Source organism: Amborella trichopoda, chromosome 3 (genome assembly GCF_054954075.1).
Source record: "Amborella trichopoda isolate Santa Cruz 75 chromosome 3, AtrichopodaSantaCruz75HAP2 v2.0, whole genome shotgun sequence".
Lineage (NCBI taxonomy): Eukaryota > Viridiplantae > Streptophyta > Magnoliopsida > Amborellales > Amborellaceae > Amborella > Amborella trichopoda.
This window is the reverse complement of record NC_142338.1, coordinates 45,717,719-45,737,810: the sequence shown is the minus strand read 5'-3', so window position 1 is coordinate 45,737,810 and position 20,092 is coordinate 45,717,719. Positions and strand designations below refer to the sequence as shown.

The window sequence follows — 20,092 nt, the reverse complement described above, 5'->3', positions numbered from 1 at the left end:
TCCAGCATGCCAACAAAAAACACCATAAACAACCTCTTTCGTTTCCATGGAGAACTAGCAACCCATCAAAGAAACCAAGTTAAAAGAACAAAGAAAGGTAACATAAAGAAACACTTGTTAGAGAGAGAGCAAAAAGGTAGAAACACTTGTTAGAGAGAGAGAGAATGAGAGAGAGAGCATTAAGCAGAACCATCCAGCTTTCGAAGTTCAATTCAAATCTATACATATTCTGATCTACTAACCAAATCTAAGAAAATCCCACAACATACCCTGATCATGGCCACAAACCTGCCCAAACCAGCTTCCGCGTTGCCCCAGACAAAATGGAGTGGCAAATCCCATAAATATCATCCACAGGGAAAGCAAAAAAAACCCGCCAACAAACCGTTCCAGCCACCTTAACTTGCCCTTTCCAACCCAAAACCAAAGCACATTTGATGGGTTACACAAAATACATGACACCAACCAGCCAAGGATGAATTGCCAGTTTCCAGCCACTTCTTGCCGGAATCCTCACCCAATTCTCATGCCGAATTTTGTTTTGAATCCGACCCATAAACAGAAAGCCTGAAATTAGAGTGCCTGAAAAATTCACCAAAGCTATCATGACCGTTACCTGATTCAGGCAAGTAGGCCACCAATGAACTGCTCACTTCTGAGATTCCATGGCCTATATTTGCATTTTCAGGCTGCAAAACCTCGGAGGAAGCGGAGCTTCCAGCTTGGAGTGAAGCTGCCCCTGAAGAAATGTTGGCTTCTTCAGACTTATTATTGTTCTTGGTGTTAACGAAACGACCACCACGGCCACGTACTCGCTTCATTGCATGGAGGTGGCGTGATTCATGGAGGTATGGCTGTTGAGGGGAGAGGATAATTTAGTGAAGACGTTGATAAGTCTCTCTCTCTCTCTCTCTCTATCTATAGGCAGCCTTTTATTCTCGTATACTTTATTTGCACTTATCTGTTAAGTTCATTCTTAGAAATTTACCGTGTTTATATTAAAATAACATTCTGGATGGTAAAGGGAGGCAAGATTCAAAAAGATAATAGTAAGGGGAGGAAAGTGAGTACCTTCCGGGACTTGACAAGCTTGTTCTGGGCCTCAAGCTTAGCCCGAGATTGTCGCCGTCTAAGGATGGCATGATACTGTTTTGCATTTACATAAACGGGTTCTTCTGTCCAATCCAAAGGCAGTAGCATGCGTGTTTGTTGCAACCCTAGTGTTTGTGAGGTAAGCTGATCATACAAGTAATGCAAGAGCACAAGATCAAGAATTACATAATTTAATCTTCAAGCAACCAAATATGCAATGTAATAAAGCGATAATTTGACAAGCTTTGAGCCTTGAGGGAAGGAATGACACACCCCACTCGTCAACTGTTGAAATAGGACAGCTCGGGAGGTGCTAGCAAACTATTTGAAACCCAAATGCTACCATAGATTACAAACCCTATATACAAAATCACAAGAAAACCGCATCAAGAGGATATTGGCAGACGAAAAGAAATTTACCATAGTCTGAGAGCCATAAGGAGCCAGCGCACCACCAAAGTAAGATGCTGCCATATAGGGACATGGCACATGCGTCTAAGAACAAACAGATAAACATTCACATGAGTAATACATATGACATACAAGTAACAATGTAGGTAAGTTGATATTCCTACTTAATCACTTCGACTTACAAATGAGTGGCCATACTCCATCTGTGGAAGAGGAGAAAAGTACTCAGTTGGCCCGGCGGGTAGACCAGCTTTCATAAAAGTTTGAAGTCCTTTTCTACCAGTTTCATCATCTACTGAAAACGTTGGAATTGACAACCCCAAAATATTCAGGGAGCAAGAAAAACAGAGCAGTAGAATTATGTTGTCTCGATCTATCTTACAATCAGCACAATTTTTTTTTTAATATTTTAAATTTTTTTAAAAGGAAAGGCGGTGGCGCACCCCATATTTCATACATTCCAAGTACTTCTCCATGGAAAGTTGAGACACGTCAGCACTCCCTCAATCAGCACAAAATGTCAAAGAAGCATTTCAAAATTTTGACATATAAAACAACTTCAGAACATCAAACAAGTGTTGAAAAGGGAGAAAAACTGAAAGAAAAAAGATATACACCAATTCCTTAAAAGCACATATTTGGAACCACTCTATGGCAAAGAGTATCCAAGACAATCCCCAAAAGCACAATCCATTAATAAAGAAAATAATACAATTGAGACTTGTAGCATCTTAAGTTTCTTTTACGTACCAAACTGACATTTTCCTTCTGTCTAAAGTCAATCATCAGGAGAAATATATTTTATTAATAGATATCTCTTAAATAACAATCTGTTCGCTTAAACGAAAAAAACTATGTAACATTTTGAAATTTGACATACCTACTAACTAGGAACATCAAATGTTAGTTATAACCTGCTCAAAGGCAAAGATATCCATAAAGATCATCCAAAAGAATATTCAGGAAAAACAGAAACAGAAAAATACATCTGAAACTTGGAGCATAATAGGTTCCTTTCTGCCTACCAAAAGGACAAAACCCATTCTTTCCACGTACAACCATCAGGACACAATAATTGAAGAAAAACTTGACAATAAATGTAAACAACAATCATATCTTTTCACCAAAGATATTGCACAAAATAATGGTAAAATAGTAGTAGATAAAAGCGAGAAGAAATGCAATTGCTCCTCTCAAAAAGGCCATGTATCCTTGGCATATAATCCAAAATACTGAGGAACAGAAAAAATCCTCCCAGGACCACTTTCTTTCGAATTAATCCTTCCAAAATCTACTCGGCATGTACGAGCTACAACTCAAACTGCTTCTACACCAATATGCTCATCAACAGCCATATTTATATTTCTAGACGATTTGGAAATCAGTCCAATAAGAGATGGGATATGACTAAGAACATCAAGGTGCTCCAGATCCATCGACTACAAAAGTTAAATTGAATAATCCATGCTGGAGTGACTTAAACCCCCATCCTTTTCTACCAAAACAAACAAACAAAAAGAAAAAGGATGAACAAATAGATAAGAAACAACAAGTTTTACGCTTTTTTTACTTCAGTTACATGTGTCAAGTTATTCAAGCATACCAGGTTGCGCTGAAAATCCTTGAAATCCACCGCTCCCTCCAATCACACCAGCAGCTTCCTCAGATTGACCAGTAGATTGAGATGAACATGAATCCTGTTCAGGTAAACTGGTTTCTAGGTGCTTCAGAGAACCAGGATGGGAAAGTGAAGAATCCATTTCCAGGTTCAAAGTCATGCACCTTTTCCCCTTAGGAACTTGTATTCCAGATGAGTTCCACCATGATGAACTCTTAGCAGTATAAGGAGATGTAGGATGGCCAGAGCATAGGTCTGAGTTATTGGTGGTAAGCTTCTGCATTTATTCAAAAAGCTTAAAAGGAAACAACACAGAGAGTGTCCTGTGAGACCTCTAAAAGGTCAGTAGTCAACGATGCCACCCTATGTCTTCAGGTGTCTCTCTTCATGCACCTAAAAATAGAACCACAAGAGTATTGTAAATTTCTAGTATTACTGTGGGTTGGCTGTAGCATGACAGTCTTTGAAAACAGAAAACATACAAATGAAGGAGAGACAAGCAATGTAGAGAAATTTCAGATCCTTATGATTAATCCTTGGATCCAAAGTCTTATTAAATAAAAAGCAGAGCCTCTCAACAAGCAAAGACAGTTGCCATCTCAGGCAAAATATAAAGCTGCGAGTGGAGTATGGTCAGTCCAGTATGTCAACACTTTCTAGTAGATCAGAAGATCAACAGTGTCAGTAACAAAGCATGAATACAATCAACGTCATAGGCAAAAGGAACTTTCCTCCATAATTAAATACAAACTAAAAAGCCAATAGGGAATTCCAGGCAAACTCCCTGGCATATGGGGAGCTAGAGTGTTGGGTTTCTGTAGCCATTAAAGGCCTTATGAGAACTTTCCTCCATAATTAAATACAAAACTAAAAATCCAATAGGGAATTCCAGGCAGACTCCCTAGCACATGGGGAGCTAGCATGTTGGGTTTCTGTGGCCATTAAAGGCCTTATAAGAGCTTGTGATCAAACATTTAATATAGTGGAACATAAGCTTAGTGGGAGTGTGGTCCTTTGTGGACCATGATAGGCAAATGCTAATTCTTGATACTTAGACTAAGCTTGACGTGCTAGGCCAGTCGAGTTGGAAAACCTCAATTACCTAGGCATGGAATAAAACCGATGAGGGTTTATAGGTTATCCCTTGATGAGGTCGGAGTTTCCCAAGGGAGTGAGTCAAGGGACTATGTGACACTGGTGTGTGATGGTTGGCCTCTAGAGACCAGGGCCAAAGCCTCATCACTGAATCATCACACAGCATGTGCGTATGATAGCCGTAGCGACCAAGCAAGATACTATTGAGGGTGCAGCATGCATATGTGCAAGAGATTACCCCTATGTACTATAGAGCTGGTCTTGCTGACCACGGGTTCGTCTCTAGGGGGGAACTGTTATCCATAGACTGGGATTATGTCGCCTTGCCTATTGGCTGACTTTGGTAGCTCAATCATGAACCCCTGCAGCGGTACGTGGGTCATGAGAACTACTGGGTCAATTTGAGAAAGCAAGTGTGGATTATAATCCACAGTAGAAGATGAAGTGCTTTAGAATTATTAATTTCAAAACACAAAGGATCTAATTTCTGTCACAATTATTTGGTTTTTATATATTTGGATATTTTAGTTTTACAAAATGAATGTATAGAATTAAAAAATTGAAATATATTTTTTAAACAATATCAAATATGCATGACGGGCCCATGGGGGCCCCCCATTATCTCTTTTGGATTTGCGTGGGGGGGCCCACCCACGGTTACATAGGTGGCACGCCCCACTTAAAGAGGGAAGTCCTCTTTTATCATGTTTTGAAGATATATGTTTTCAGTTGTTAAACTTGTAGACTAAGTCAATTGAAAAAACACGATATGCTCTGTGTGTCTTAAAGAGATTAGGATTTCTAAGAGAGAGATTCTTTAAGGAGTTCAACTCCTAAAAGAATTATAATTAAGTAAAGAGATGATATTTTACTTATCTTTTATTTGATGGGATAAGGGTTTAAAAAACTGAAGGTCTTCCATCATCCTCTGAATCATGATGGCTAATCTAAAGAATGAATGACTCAGATCTCTCACCCTATAGGTCTCCTAAGATCTATAGGACTAGATCAACCCATAGAATTGTTATCTCCAAGGAAAACCTTTCCCTTTAAAAAGACTATAAATAGAGGTCTCCTCACCTCTCATTCTCTACACAATTATTCTCTCTCTCTATGTTCTCTAGGGATATTCTTCTCTCTCTCCAAGGTCTGATCTCTCTAATTAGAGAGATAAGGGGCATGCCCCCCATAAGGGACCAAAAAGGTAGGCACGCCCCACTCATGAAATATTGCCTAAGACATTGAGGCTTAGGCTTGACCCATATAGTTTCTTGCTCTCATACAATGTGAAGGGGTTTAGCTAGAGCTTTCCCACATTTAGAAGATCCGAAAAAGTTCATTGATCCCATGCGACATTGGAGGAAGGAGACCTGGTGTGGGGTGTTCTAAGTCCGGTTGAGATAATCTTCCGGCATCTTTATTTTATATTTTTGCAGTCCATATATTTCTTATAATTTCTTTTTCCCATAGCTTTATATTATCTTTTGTCCTTTAAGAAAAGAAAGTTGTAATTAGAGGTAGCAAGTGAGAACCGATTTATTTATTTATTCTTTTCTTTTGAGTTGAATTTATTGTAATTAGACCATTGTAAATGGTATAGTCGGTGTAAAAAATAAAAATTATAAATTATATATACTGTGCTAGATCACAGGGTCCTACTTTCATTGGTATCAGAGCAAGGGTTTCTTGCTGCCCATAGGATTTTTTCTTTCTTTCTTTAAGTATTATATTGAGCCTTTGGGAAAAGAAATATGGCTGCCCACACCGTCATCTTTGAGATCCTAAAAACCAAAAAGTTCGAAGGATTGAACTACTCCTCATGGAAGTGCAAGATAGGGTATGTGCTTCTTGAGGAGGGTTTGGATGGAGTACTATCCAAGGATCGCCATCGCCATCCAAGAAGCAATTCAAGATAAGAAACAAAAGATGCATATGCTTCCTGGAAACGTAGAGATATGCATGCTAAGCATATCCTACTATGCTCAATAGGGGTGAGATTTTTTCGGATCGGGTTCAGATCCACTCAGATCTGAATCCGAATCTGAATAGTTACATTGGATCCAGATCAAGATCCGATCGGATCTTAAATATTTGGATCCGGATCCAAATCTAGGATCCGGATCCGGATTAGGTTTCTTACTGTCTTTAATATTTTTCTCTAATACCACTAGATTCAATCGCTTTAGGATTTCTCTCCCTACTATTATATAACATTTAGAAATATAAACCCACCTCAAGATTCTCTCTTCTTCTGATCAACCCAAATCTCTCTCTCTTTCTCTCTCTAGATTGAATCACATGAACAAATGAAAATCCACTCACTCACTATTACAGCCGAGGATTGAGGGCTAAGAATGGATCAAATACGCAGTCGTTACAATCTAGGATCCAACTTGAGAAATGAATAAAAAACTGCAAGCATCGCTTCTTAGATCACCATGAAATATCCCTCGAACTTATAACAAAAAGAAATTGAACTGACGTCCTAAGATCTTCCTATAAAACAACCAAAATCGAGGAGAGAGAGAGAAGAGAGAGAGAGAGAGAGAGAGAGAGAGAGGGAGGGAGAGAGAGAGAGGGAGGGTCCAAAAATCTCATATATAAAAGATTGAGAATCTAGGCTTCTTTCTTAATCCACAACCCTTTCCTACAATGAATGCAAGTGGGGGTGAGACTCACAGCCATTTTCGCTCACTTGTTACAAATCTAAATCACACAGGCTGAGGACTTCGACAAAACAAACACCAGCCCCCAGCTCTCTCTTTTCTAGTGAAATCTTGTGCCCCACCTCCTCTTTCTTTTCCTCTCTTGAAATTTGTTTCTTTCTCTACCTCTTCACCCATTTCCCCCATATCTACATCTCTGCAAATCCAAACCCACCACCAGCACGTCTGATGGCATCTAGGCCTTTTCTACAAAAGCAGAGAGCAACTGCTGCAGCTTTTTAACCTTCTAGGCCCACCCCCGTCCATTAGAGAGAGAGACTACTCCTAGAGAGAACAATGTCGAGAGAGAGAGGGAGGCTAGTTTTAAAGAGAGGAACATAGCAATTTCTAGAGAGATGGGTTTACAGTCTTAGAACCCCTAATTTTGATTTCGATAGTGAGAGAGAGAATATGAGAGGAGATTATGGGTTCTCAAATGCAAAGGTGGGGATTAGTTCTACAAAGTTAAAAGAACAGCAGGGATAAGGTATTAAATTATAAAAGTATTATATATATATATATATATATATATATATATGGAAAAGGCTTCTGTGAGCCAATGGACTCACAAGAAAAAATGAGCCCAATGGCCCAAATTGAATCTGGACCGATCTAACAATCACAAATGCCCGATAGTGTTTGAATTTTAATTTTTTTTCTACAAATCCAAATCACTTGAAATTTTAGATGTGTGTTGATAAAAAATAGATGAATATTCAAAAAATATTAAAACAACATTTTTACATGAAAAAAATGACCAAAATACCCCCCATAAATTTTTGAGGGTATTTTGGTCATTTTTAATTTTACAGATTATTTTTTTTATATTTTTATTAGGTGCGGCTTGATGAGAAGAATATTCACCTAAAATTTCAAGTGATTTGGATTTGTAAAAAAAAATTAGAATTCAAACACTCTCGGCCATCAGATCTGCCCAGATTCAATCTGGGCCATTAGGCTTATACTATTATGTGAGCTAGTGGGCTCACCCTAGCATCTTCTATATATATATATATATATATATTTATATTTATATATATATTATAAATGTAATATAATGAATATATGAACAATAAAATATTATTTTAAAACCGGGTCGGATTTGGATTAGATCCACCTGCCTCAAGATCCGATCCGAATTTCAATTCGAATCCAACTTTAGGATTCGGATCCGAAATTTGGGTCCAAATCTTGGATCCATACCTGAATCCGAATAGGACCCAAAATCCAAGTTTCAAATCCGAATCGGGTCAATTCTCAGCCTTAATGCTCAATGATTGACTCATATGCATATGAGTATGAGTCAATGAAAACTACAATAAGCATGTACGAAAGGCTCGAGAAAGAATACACAGATCCAACTCTTATGAGGCAAGCAATGGCCATGAAGAAATACAATGAATTAAAGATGGACAAAGGAGCGAAGATATCGGATCATGTGCATCTCTTTTGTGCACTTATTCGAGAGATGGAGGCTATCGGCATGCGACCTTTACAACCAATGCAAGTGGTTCATATGATGAACTCTCTCCTTAATTCATGGGAGACTTTCATCACCACTCTCGGTCCAACAAATGGCTCCAAAACTGAAGGAGCTCATAATACTGCTCAAAGGCGAGAAAGAAAAGAGGAACGCACGCAAAGCATCGACTCCAAAAGACACGGTACATATGGTAAAAACACAACCCTTCTTTAAGCCTAAGAAGAGGAAGGGCAAGAATAAGAATAAGAAGAGACGAGAAGAAAAGAATAAAGAGTGAGACAATAAAAAAAAAACAGACTAGGACTTGCTATGTATGCAAGAAAGTTGGCCAAATAGCAAAGAACTGTTGGTTCAACAATAATCCAAAGGCCAACAAGGAAATTGCATGTGTGGTCTTTAAAACATTGCTAGCCGACCCCAAGGGAGCATCTTGTTGTCTTGACTCATAAGCTATAGCTCACATGACATACACCAAGGATGGCTTCCGTACTTGTACTCCTGTGGGGCCGGATGAGCAACACATATTTATTAGTGGCAATGAAAGATCGAGGTTTTAGGATTATGTGCTTGAAATGAAGAATGGAAAGATCGTGATCCTAAAGCAAGCACTCTATGCTCCTGACATGAGGAAGTGGCTGGTTTTGGTTCTTAAAATTGTTAAGGCCAGTTTTATCACCATCTTCTATGGTGATAAAGTTGTCGTGAAAAACCACAAAGATATCATCATATCCGGTCAACTTGTGAATGGCCTTTACTCAATTGAAATAAAGGAAGAAATTGCCTATGTCTCGGCTTCGAATGGTGTGGATGTTTTCTTATCGCATATACGACTAGGGCACATAAGTTTTAAAAGAATGGAAAGATTAAGAAAAGATGGGATCCATCGAAATTATAAGGGAGATCTATCAAAAGTATGTGAATCATGTGTGCAAAGAAAATTAACAAGAAACTTTCCATTAGGGCAAAAAGAGCTTCTAGAAATCATTCATAATAGCATATGTGGTCCTATGAACGTGGCTACCAAAAGCTACAAAAAGTATTTCATCACTTTTATTATATTACTGTTGAAATATTTCTATGTTATTATGACATTTTCAATATTATAATATTCTTAATAATGATAAAAGATATTATATTATTATAGAATTATTATAATTAGCCAACCCCAATTAATTGGGATAAGGATTGGATGATGATTATTATTATTATAATTATCATATTATATTATACTATTCTATTATATTATATTATATTATAATAATATTATAATCAATATATTATACCATTATTTCATAATAATAAAAATTAAATATTATATTATTATTTAATAATAATCATAATATTTATTATAATAATAACAATTATAATTATTATAATAATTATAATGATACTATTATTACTATAATCGATTATAATTAAAATGATACTATTATTTCGTGAAATGTAATGTAAGAATGAAGGAATCTCGCTTTTGCAAGTACGAATATTATATTTGAACTTGTTGAAAAAAAATCTTCAATTTTTGCCTTGAATTTTGGTTATTATTGTCAGATATCAGAAGACAAACTCGACAACTTTGAAATGTAGTCATTTATTCCTCACTTGGACAATCACTAAAAAGGACCTAAACGATTCTTAGCTACAATAATCACAACATTGAGAATGATTATCTTTTTAAAAATAATGATGCAATGAAAATTTTTGAATTTCCTGAAGATATATCTTCCAAGCAATCCAAACAGTGAAATGCATCTTCCGGGTCTCTGACAGATACTATCCAAACAGCATACACCCATCTTCTAGGAAATGTCAATTCCAAGAGATACCAACTGTTAATCCTTTGACTACACCACGTGCAGCACCAAGCCTCAGTCCACACTTGACTAAGGCTAGGCCAGCCTTCCCCACACACCATGCTGGAGAGAGTTCGGAGACAAACACAAGCATAAAGGCACACACACAAGGCAAACTATAGCTAAGGGCACCAGCTCAGTATATTCTACTATACAATTGGTTTATGTATACCGGCACAGTCCCCATACTCTGAAGGGGGCAAGGGGTACATATAGCCCCAAGAATATATTCGAATTTCAAATGGCACACTGCCATAACCATCATGCCACCACCAATGACTGTTGCATGGAGGCCACTTGCCGCCCACCACATGGGTCAGTTACACGCATTGACTGCCCATGTCCCACGTTCTGTGCCAGCAGGGCGTAACTACCCACCACTCATGGTGGTTGTTACACTCACCTTCCCCACTCCCTCAGTCCGTGCCCTCTAGCTCCTGAGTGGAGGGGATCAGTTACACACCTAGTCACCCCATTACTCTAGGGGTTGACTAGCCATGCAGGTCATGCACCAGCATGATGACAGTTACAAGGCCCACTCACCCACATGCACTCACACACACACATTAAGGCCTATGGCCATTCCATAAACCCATGCCTAGGCAGTTATATGTTTTGGAACTCACATATAGCCATTTTGCACACACCTGCCCAGCCAGGTGTGTGGCTCACCTCTTGCACAAGGTCCTCCTGACCGTGTCCCATCAAGTCGAGCCACCTCTTAGCCACCAAGCCCACGCTGTCCTCTGCCCAAGGCCTCATGCCAAGGCTCTTCAGCCACCAGCCATCCGCTTGTGCATGCACCATGTACCTAGTGCTGCACACTATGACCCCTCACGCGGGTCAAGAGAGAAGGTCACACACTCCTCTCAAATATGGTCGTTTGCGTAAAGAATAGGACCTTCATGAATTGTAGCTCCGCTTTGCCAAAGTGGCATATGTGCTGCCTGATGAACCAGGGGGTTACTTGACCCTGCACCATCAAGGCACTGCTACGCCACTTGGCCTATCCACGCGCATCACACTGCACTAGCCGGCCTGCTCCATGCACCAGTGACGCGAACTTGTTCACATAGTCACGCATCAAACCCATTTAGCAAAGCTTTCGCAAAGCCTCACGAGCTACCCAGGTCGCATTGCCTAGCAAGAACTGCTCCTTCAGCTCTCTCTTCAAGATCCCAAGTGCTCAACTTGGGCCTTGAAACGTCTGCAACCCTCATCCTCCACTAGAGCTTCGCATTTTCGACGAGGCACCATGTACAAATGCCCACACGATCCTTCTCATGGGCATGAACAGCCTCGAAATACTGCTCCATGTACCATATGAAGTTCTCCAACACCTTGGAGTCTCGCTGGCCTTCAAACACTCATGGCTCTGGCACCCTCACAGCTCGAGAGTCCAGCCTGCCACTAGTGCTACACAAGGCCTTTTAACAAGCGCGATGTCATCCTGTAGGGTCAGGAGGTTGGCCTTGAAGGTTTTGGTGAAGGCCTTATGGTCATCCATGAGCTCTCCCATACGAGCATCACAAACGCCACAAAGTCCCTCCACCTTCTCCTCCAAAGCTCCAAACCAGTCCTCCAAGATAGTAGGCTTCTACCCCAACCTGCCATCCAGAACCCCTTGGCTAAGTTGCTCCAACTGCATCTCAAGGTGTGCTACACGATCCTGCAACTCAGCCATACCACCAGCCATGGTAGCACCGTGCCAACCTTAAGCTCTGATACCAACTGTCACAAGGATAATCCTTTGATTACTCCACGTGCGGCGCCAAGCCTCAGTCCACACTCGACTAAGGCTAGGCCAGCCTTCCCCACACACCACGCTAGAGAATGTTTGGTGACAAACACACACAGGGGCACACACACAAGGCAAACGATAGCTAAGGACCTCAGCCCAATATATTCCACTATACAATTAGTTTGTGTATACAGCCTCATTCCCCTCACTCTGAGCCAGGCAAGGGGTACTTATAGCCCCAAGAATACATTCGAATTTCAAATGGCATACTACCATAACCGTCACACCACTACCATGACTGCAGCATGGAGGTCACTTGCCCACCATGAACCCTGAGTCACCCACCTGGCCACCCATCACATGGGTCAGTTACACGCATTGACTGCCCATGTCTCATGTTATGTGCCAGCAGGGCGTAACTGCCCACCAATCATGGTGGCTGTTACGCCCACCTTCCCCACTCCCTCAATCCACACCCTCTAGCTCCTTGAGTTGAGGGGATCGGTTACATACCTAGTCACCCCATTACTCTAGGGGTTGACTAGCCATGCAGGTCATGCACTTTCACTTACCGACATGCACTCCCACACACACAATAAGGCCTCTGGCCGTTATATAAGCCCAGGCCTGGGCACTTTGAAGAAGTTGTTTGGAATTTATTTGATGAGTAGGGGTAGTTTGGTATTTATTGTAATTTGGGTTTAGAAGATTGGTCATATTTTAAACCCAATTTACTGAATCAATTGATTCTGTTGAATCTCAGTTGTCTACACTTGTACTGGATAACGAATGGTTTCCTAGTGACTTTTTGTGAAAGAGTTCTAGGACCTGGTGGAAGAAGATATTGTGCGCATGGTGACTGAGTTCAACTTTCAATCAACAGGGGTATGAATGCAACATTCATCACATTGATAACAATACTGGATGGCCCCGAGAATATAAAGGATTCAGAACCATTAGTCTGATCAATTGAGCTTATAAAAGGAAGTAAGGCAATGGCAACCAGGTCAAAGGAAGTAATCAACAGTATAATATCTCTGCCACAGAGTGCTTTTGTAAAAGGAAAGCATCCTAGATGGTGCCTTGATAGTGCATTAATGCCTAGCGGTAATACGTAAGCTTGATTCATGGGTTTCACCGCAAATGTTGCTCGTAGATCTCAGTCTGGGTCGCACAAGCGTCATTCTGAATTCAAGGGAAACCCTGTGGATTCTTCCCCTTGACAAGAGCCATATGGCAAAGAGATCCTCTCTCATCCTTTCGATTTGCAATAGTCGCTGAATCCTTCAGCAGGATGATCTCCAAAGTATATGACTGCAAGAGGCTTCAGGCATTCCACAGCAAGAAAACACATGGTGTCCCACCTATATACACAAATGACATGCTAGCCTCCTGGGAACCAACAACAAATGTTAGGTTATTTATCGTTATTACTAAGACATATTGAAATTGCATCGGGCCTTAAAATCAACATGAAGAAAACCTCGCTGTTGGGGATTTGGGTCGACAAGAAGGAACTCAAGCTTTTAGAAACAAGAAAAGGTTGCAGCATGGAATCTTCAAGTATGTATTTGGGTGTGTATTATGTGTAGGAAAACCACGTAAAGCTCAATTGGGCAGGGCCATAGAGAGGTACGAGCAAAAGTCAGCCACTTGGAAGAGCAGCTTCTTATACTTGGGAGCGCATTATGTTAATCAAAGCAACCCTATACAACTCCTTATTTAAAATGCTGATTTCTGTGGTCCACAAGCTTGAACCAATTCAACCAGAATTCTTGTGAAGAGATTCGCCAAAGGATTACAATTTTCACCTGATAAGGGAACAAATGTGTAAACCAAAGGAAATGGATTGGGAACAAGAAAACTCCAAGTATTTAATTCAAGCGCTTCTTGTAAAGTGGTTATGGAGGTTTGCAGAGAAGGAGGAGCTGTAGTGGTAGAAAATCATCAAACAGAAATACAGTTCTTGCGACTATGGTTCAAGAAAAATCAAGCAAGTACTTCATGGGTGTGGAGCTCTGTAAGTCCAGTGTATGACAAATTCAGCAGTATACATCTCAAATTTAGGAAACAGTACAAAGATAGATTTCTAGAATGATCTCTGGGGGCAGAATACCTTAGCAACAAGGTTCCATAACCTTGCTGCAATTGCTAGTGACCGAGAAGCGGTGGTGGCAGAGTTGATGACACTTAGGGCAGGAGACATTGTGGTGCCAGGTGTTCAGATTTTAGAAGGTACCTGAAAGAAAGTGAGCCTGAGAAACTGTGTAACATGCTTAGAGACCTAGAATCAATGCTCATTTCCACACAGATAAACAAATGCTGTCATCTATTCACCAGATAGCAGATGTGAATTTTCAGGTTAGTCCTTCTCTTATAAGAGCCTGATGAAGAAAATCCAGGAAATGCAGTCAGCATACAAACTTTGGAAACTGCCTACACCACCAAGAGCCCAAAGTCCCAAACCCCATTATGGCTGGCTACACTGGAAAATACTAAAGATGGATCACCTGTGACATAAAGGCCTCATGAACCCAAATTGGCACATTATGTGTAAAATCGATGAGAAGACTGTCGGCCATTTGCCCGTAAATTGTAAGTTTGCGTCAAAGGTATGGTCCTTTTTCCTGAATCTATTCGGTTTCAATTGGGCATGTACAGCATCAGTGGGGAATCTTGTCACCTACCATACCAAGGACTAGAACAATTGATACTAACAATCGCCGTAGTTCTATGGACAATATGGGCTAAAAGAAATAAATGCATCTTCTAAGAACAATCTAAGGAGCTGCCACAGATAACAGATCGAGGTAGGGCATTGGTTATTTCATGGGCCCTATCCAAAAAGGAAATTTTCAAGTTACTCAAACTCAGATTTGGATAAGCAATAAAGAAATATACAGTGGAGCTCCAGACCAAGAGGCATCTAGCCATCGGACTGGCAGACAACTATAGAGGGCTAATTTTGATGGATGCTCTTTGGGAAACCTTAGTTGGGCAGGAGTAGGTTGTGTACTTCACAAACACATGCGGGAAATTATTTCCACCTACTGCGATAACAAAGGACTTCTGATTCAAATGAAACAGAAGCTTGTGTGCTGCTAACGGGTATTCGCGTCCAATTGCCAGAATGGACTGTAGTAGTGGTGGAAGGAGGTCCGAGAAACATTATAAGTTGTGATAAGACGCTCAACACCCTTTGAGATCACCCAAAATCTTTCATGAGATATTTGGGATATGTAAAGAGTGATGGATTGTTTTCTCTCACATTCGGAAAGAGTCAAACTAGGTGGCACATAACTTGGCAAAAGAAGGAGCCATAAGGAAAGAAATTTTTGTCACAGATATGGCTAAATTCAACCGAGACTCAATTGACACAGTTTTGTAATTATGTAAGTTTTTATTTTGATACAGTCCTGACAGATTTCTGTATACACACAAACTACAAAATGAAATAAGAAAATAAGAATTATTTGAAGGAAAAAGAAAAAGAGCAGTAATGGTGTGTTGGGTAATGGGTATTTCTCTCCTCACCAGAGTGGGGAGACATTGACATCACTTTGATGTGTTTGGCTTTGTGCAGTTGGTATGTATCCTAATAATGCTTTTGGCAATCAATCGAGAATTAAATCATAAGAAAGGGTCTGCCTATCCTAACCCTCAAGTTCTTTTTTGTTACTCTAATTAAATAGTATCTCTTGGTTCAAACTTCAAAATTTGTTATCAAGCATAACATAAAGCCCATGCCTCTGAAAATAACTTTTCACAAGTAGACTTGGACTAAGTTAAATTTTTCATTTTACACATAATTTTCATCTAGAAAATAATAAGGAGGGATCGTATACCAGGGAGAGTTATCCCTCTTTGGTGTTCAAAATGATCAAATGCATAATACACAAAAAGACCGTTGAATTACACCAGGAAAATATAGGTGATCCCCAGATTAGTAGATTTATGCAATTCCCAAAACATACTCTCATAATAAGATAAGTGTTACAACTCAAACTAAATGTACCAACACCCTATGAAATTTTGGGAGGCCTAAAACAAATCCCACTAGTCTAAAGCACAATACCAAAGACTCGAGTGTGAATTTAGAACCAATATCCCACCTCCAAACAACTCGCCATCCTTAAGGTTCCCAACACTACAGGCACCAAACCCTCCACTCATGAAGAAAAGGAGCCACATTGTTATTAATCAAAAAATAAAAATTACTTAGTTTTTCAATGAATTCATTAAGGGAAAAGAAAACCCAATGTACACTAAGTGAGAAAGTCTAGGAGATCCAGCATGCATCAGCCTAAAACTTGACTCTTAGTGTATCTAAGATAACTTTCAAACTTTTTTCACTTCGGACTTAGAAGAAAAAAAAAAATAACAGTTTCAGTGATTGTGGATTATGCGTTTGAGTTTTTCATAACTAACATATTATACATTAATCCACAAGAAACCCCAACATATTAAAAATACAGAAAAACCAGAGCAACTAAAATGGAAACGGTAGCATAAGAAGCGTTCCTGAACCTAATTCTAACTCCAACTTACATGTGATCACAAGAAAGGATAGACAGTGCAGCGTCAGAGAATAAATGGACTTCAACAATAGTATTATACAAAAAGCTAAGTTTTTCTCCTCTTATATGCATAGATGTATTCAACAACCGTATGAACTTCATTACCACTTTAAAATCATCACCGTCATTAATACATGCCCTCAGTGGCTTAAAATCAAAATAATCAATAATACATGTCTGTTTCACATTATATCAAGTCTTCACAAACAAATCTTCTCCACATAATTATACCAACAAAAAATACTATACCGTCTCATTTCAGAAAGAAAATAAATGAGTATAAAGCAAAATTTATATGGAATTCTAGTAAAGGAAAAACAGACTTTATATGGAGTTCTAGTAAAGGAAAAACAGATACAGCTCTGCATGAAGAACCTCCTCAATAGTTTATAAAACGAAAAATAAAATAAAATACAAGAGGGTAAAATAAAAGATGAATGCCAGATACTTGATAGAACCAAAGCTTCAATGGATTATTATGAAAAGAAATGCTTATCTGAAGCTAAGCTTAGTGGAAAACTGTGCAAAAAAAAAAATCCAAATTTAAATATTCGCTTTCATACTGTTGCAGAAACCCACACACCATACCAATACTTTCACCTTTTATGGACATTAGCATTAAGATCACAGTAACTGAAACATGTTCCGTTAGTTCAAAAGTTTCAAAACAATAGATTAAAAGTGGTTAAAAAAGGAAAAGATTAAGCTCATTATTGAGCTCACCTGTTCCCTGGTTCAGATATTTGCGTGTAAAGCCATGAATCTTTTTCTAGGGTTTTAAAAAAGTTTCCATAAATGGAAAAGAACAGGGAAACGCACCTTTGAGAATGTACCATTGCTCTTCCGAAACGAGGGAGGGTGAGAGTAGAGAGAGGAGAGAGAAAAAAGAAATTATAACTCTGCTTTCTGGGATTTATTATGCATTTAAATTATTTAAAAAGGATTTTATGTTTCAAGTTGCCCGCCAAAATAAAATAATTAAGAGAATTAAATAAGGGAAAAGTTTTTGTAGGGCCGAGACTCTAAACAATCAAATTGGATTCTACCTCAAATATTTCACTAGAAGAGGTTGTTATGATACCCAAATATCATCAAATTCATCATCTTTATATCATGATGCATGGACATGAGAAAAAAAAAAATGGACTTCACGTTTTGAAAATGCATTTTTGGACCGTTAATTTTCAAGCAATTCGAGTTTTCATAGATGTCCTCAATCTACGTAATTTTTAAAACTTTGAGTTTTATAATTAAAGATAAAAATATTTTTTAAGACTATCACAAAAAAAATTTAATATTGAAACCATATTTTTCGACAGAAGGTGGATTCTAATTTGATTGTTTAGAGCCTCGGCTCTACACAAACCGCACCCATTAAATAACGGAGCAATAATACTTAGTCATACCAACTTGCAGCGAATGCGTATCCGTAACATCAAGGTGTTAAAATACCCCTGATTGTTTAAATAAATTCGATGGTGACCTTATAGACACGAATTTGAAAAAGCGTATTTGAATGATGCAAAATTTCGAAATTCTGCTGAATAGTTTTGGCAGCTGGTATTTAATGCTTTAATGAGCTTGAGGATCAGAGTTTAAGAAAAGCATTTTTTAATCCAGTGCAATTTCTATCCCCTCCTATAATAAGTATCATTAAGCTTTAATTGAAAATATATATTGGAAAATTCGATTCAAAAGGAATATTTTCATTTTAATAAATAATTTATCTTTATCCAGGTTAGATAGTACACATTTTGGATTTAAGCAAACGAGGTTCTCTCATTTTAAGAATGGTGCGGTTTCCATAAGGATGCAACCTTAAACAATCCAAGCACGGCACACCTTGAAATTTTGTCATAACATATAATTTTGTTATAAAAAGTTCTTAGTATTATCTTAAAATCTATTTTCATATCTAATTAGAAAATTTTAAATTTCAAAAATAGTTAAAATCAAGTAGATCTATAAATATATTAAAATCTTGATAATGGACGGTCTAAATAATTTGTTGCAAGAAGCATTATTTTCAGGACTCAAAAACTCTTTTTTTTTATATTCATACATCTCAATGTTGATATGATCGATTAGAAGGTTTTTTCAACATTAAAACAACATTTCCGATAGATTTTTGAGGTGCATATGTGATTCTAGGTTACAATCTTATATAAACTTTTCCCTTTTGAGAATTATTAACTTTATTAAAAACTTTAAGCCATTATCTCTTCATTTTCAAAATTTTGTCATTTGGAAAGAAATATGCATTTTCACCCTTTTGAAATACTAATCAAAATAAATGTTATGCATTGCACAAGCCTTTTAGCTAGTGTCTTTTTTACTTTTTACCTTTTTTTTTTTTTTTTTTTGTTGGCCACCTAAGAGGCCTGGCAATGGGTTGAGCAGCCAAGCCTGCCTTCGTTGGCCCGGCCCTAAAAAAGTCGGCCCGAGCCACAGACTGTAGCCCGAGTGCCGGTCTAGGATCCGTACTAGCCCGGCCGGTCTAGGATCGATACTGGCCCAGCCCATTCCAACCCTAATAGAGCCAAGGTCGGTCCTATAAGGACAAGGGCCAATCTAGGGCTAGGGCTAGGGCTAAGGAAAGCCCAACCCAAACCTACCTAACCCATTAAGCCTAAAGGTTGATCTCACTAGTATTTATACTTTTTAAGTAAAATATGGTACAAGATTCTAGTAGCCAAACAAATATGGGAACTTATATCCTTTAATAGAGTAGAATGGCTTATCAGGATTCCTATAGTTGATCTCAATTAATTGAAAAAATGTTATGATGATGATGAAGTAAATATGATGAATGAGATAGCTGTAGAGGAGGAGGAAATAAATATACTAGGTGTGTGTGAGAGAGAGGATGTTTACGTGAAGTTTAGGAAAAAGGGGTGAGGAAACCTTTTGATATCATTTCATGAAAAGGATATTTTGAATGGAGCTTAGTGGTTGAGAGTGAACGAATTATTTATTACATTTAACTTAAAACTTAGAGAAATAAATAGTGGGAGAAGATAAATAAAGTGGCACGTAAAATATGGGTTTGGACTCTTGCATATCGTCACACACTACCATTTTTTTTTTTTAATGTTTTTCTTTTTCGTTCCTTGGATGAGTGCATTTTTATATCCACAATACGTTCACCTTTCATCACATTAGTCTCCAGCTAATAAATGTATTTTTAAATAATGCTACCCTTTCATGTTTCGGACAATATAGATCAAGCAATTCTTGACTATTTGAGAACAACATCATTTGTACGACTTCAAATTGATGGTGATATAACTGCAAGTTCAAATTGATGGTGATATAACTAACAAGCGTGTATACTATGCTCTCTTGGGAGAACAGTTTAACTATATGATTAATTCTATAAAAAAAGTTGAGTTTTTTAACACTTAGATCTCACCATCTAAAAACTATATTGGTTTCTATTCAATCTCAATACTTTATTCTTTTATGGGGGTTACAAGTAGAATGTCTTTTTAGGCAAAAGATATTCTGCTCCTATGGG

General features: G+C 38.4%; 1 protein-coding gene across 11 annotated transcripts; it reads right to left on the bottom strand.

Moving 5' to 3' along the window:
- Positions 1 to 179: 179 nt before the first annotated feature.
- Positions 180 to 17,949, bottom strand: LOC18443925 (nuclear transcription factor Y subunit A-5). Of its 11 annotated transcripts, none has more exons than XM_020673289.2 (7): positions 17,395 to 17,470; positions 14,115 to 14,237; positions 3,107 to 3,514; positions 1,686 to 1,798; positions 1,513 to 1,587; positions 1,072 to 1,236; positions 180 to 854 (listed from the first exon to the last, which is right to left on the bottom strand). In XM_020673289.2, the coding sequence occupies exons 3-7, from the start codon at positions 3,402 to 3,404 to the stop codon at positions 525 to 527; spliced, it is 981 nt and encodes a 326-aa protein (XP_020528948.2). In that variant the 5' UTR covers positions 3,405 to 3,514; positions 14,115 to 14,237; positions 17,395 to 17,470; the 3' UTR covers positions 180 to 524. The 11 variants fall into 11 exon arrangements, with proteins under 11 accessions (XP_020528948.2, XP_088717035.1, XP_020528945.2 ...); XM_088860909.1 differs by having other exon boundaries at positions 1,686 to 1,795; positions 17,395 to 17,469; XM_020673286.2 differs by lacking the exon at positions 14,115 to 14,237 and having other exon boundaries at positions 17,395 to 17,949.
- Between the last annotated feature and the right edge of the window lie 2,143 nt (positions 17,950 to 20,092).

Coding starts and splice junctions, on each gene's coding strand:
- LOC18443925 (XM_020673286.2), bottom strand. CDS start 3,404: ATGCAGAAGCTTACCACCAATAACTCAGACCTATGCTCTGGCCATCCT. Junction 1,799..3,106: donor AGGATTTTCAGCGCAACCTG/GTATGCTTGAAT, acceptor CAACGTTTTCAG/TAGATGATGAAACTGGTAGA. Junction 1,588..1,685: donor TGGAGTATGGCCACTCATTT/GTAAGTCGAAGT, acceptor GTTTGTTCTTAG/ACGCATGTGCCATGTCCCTA.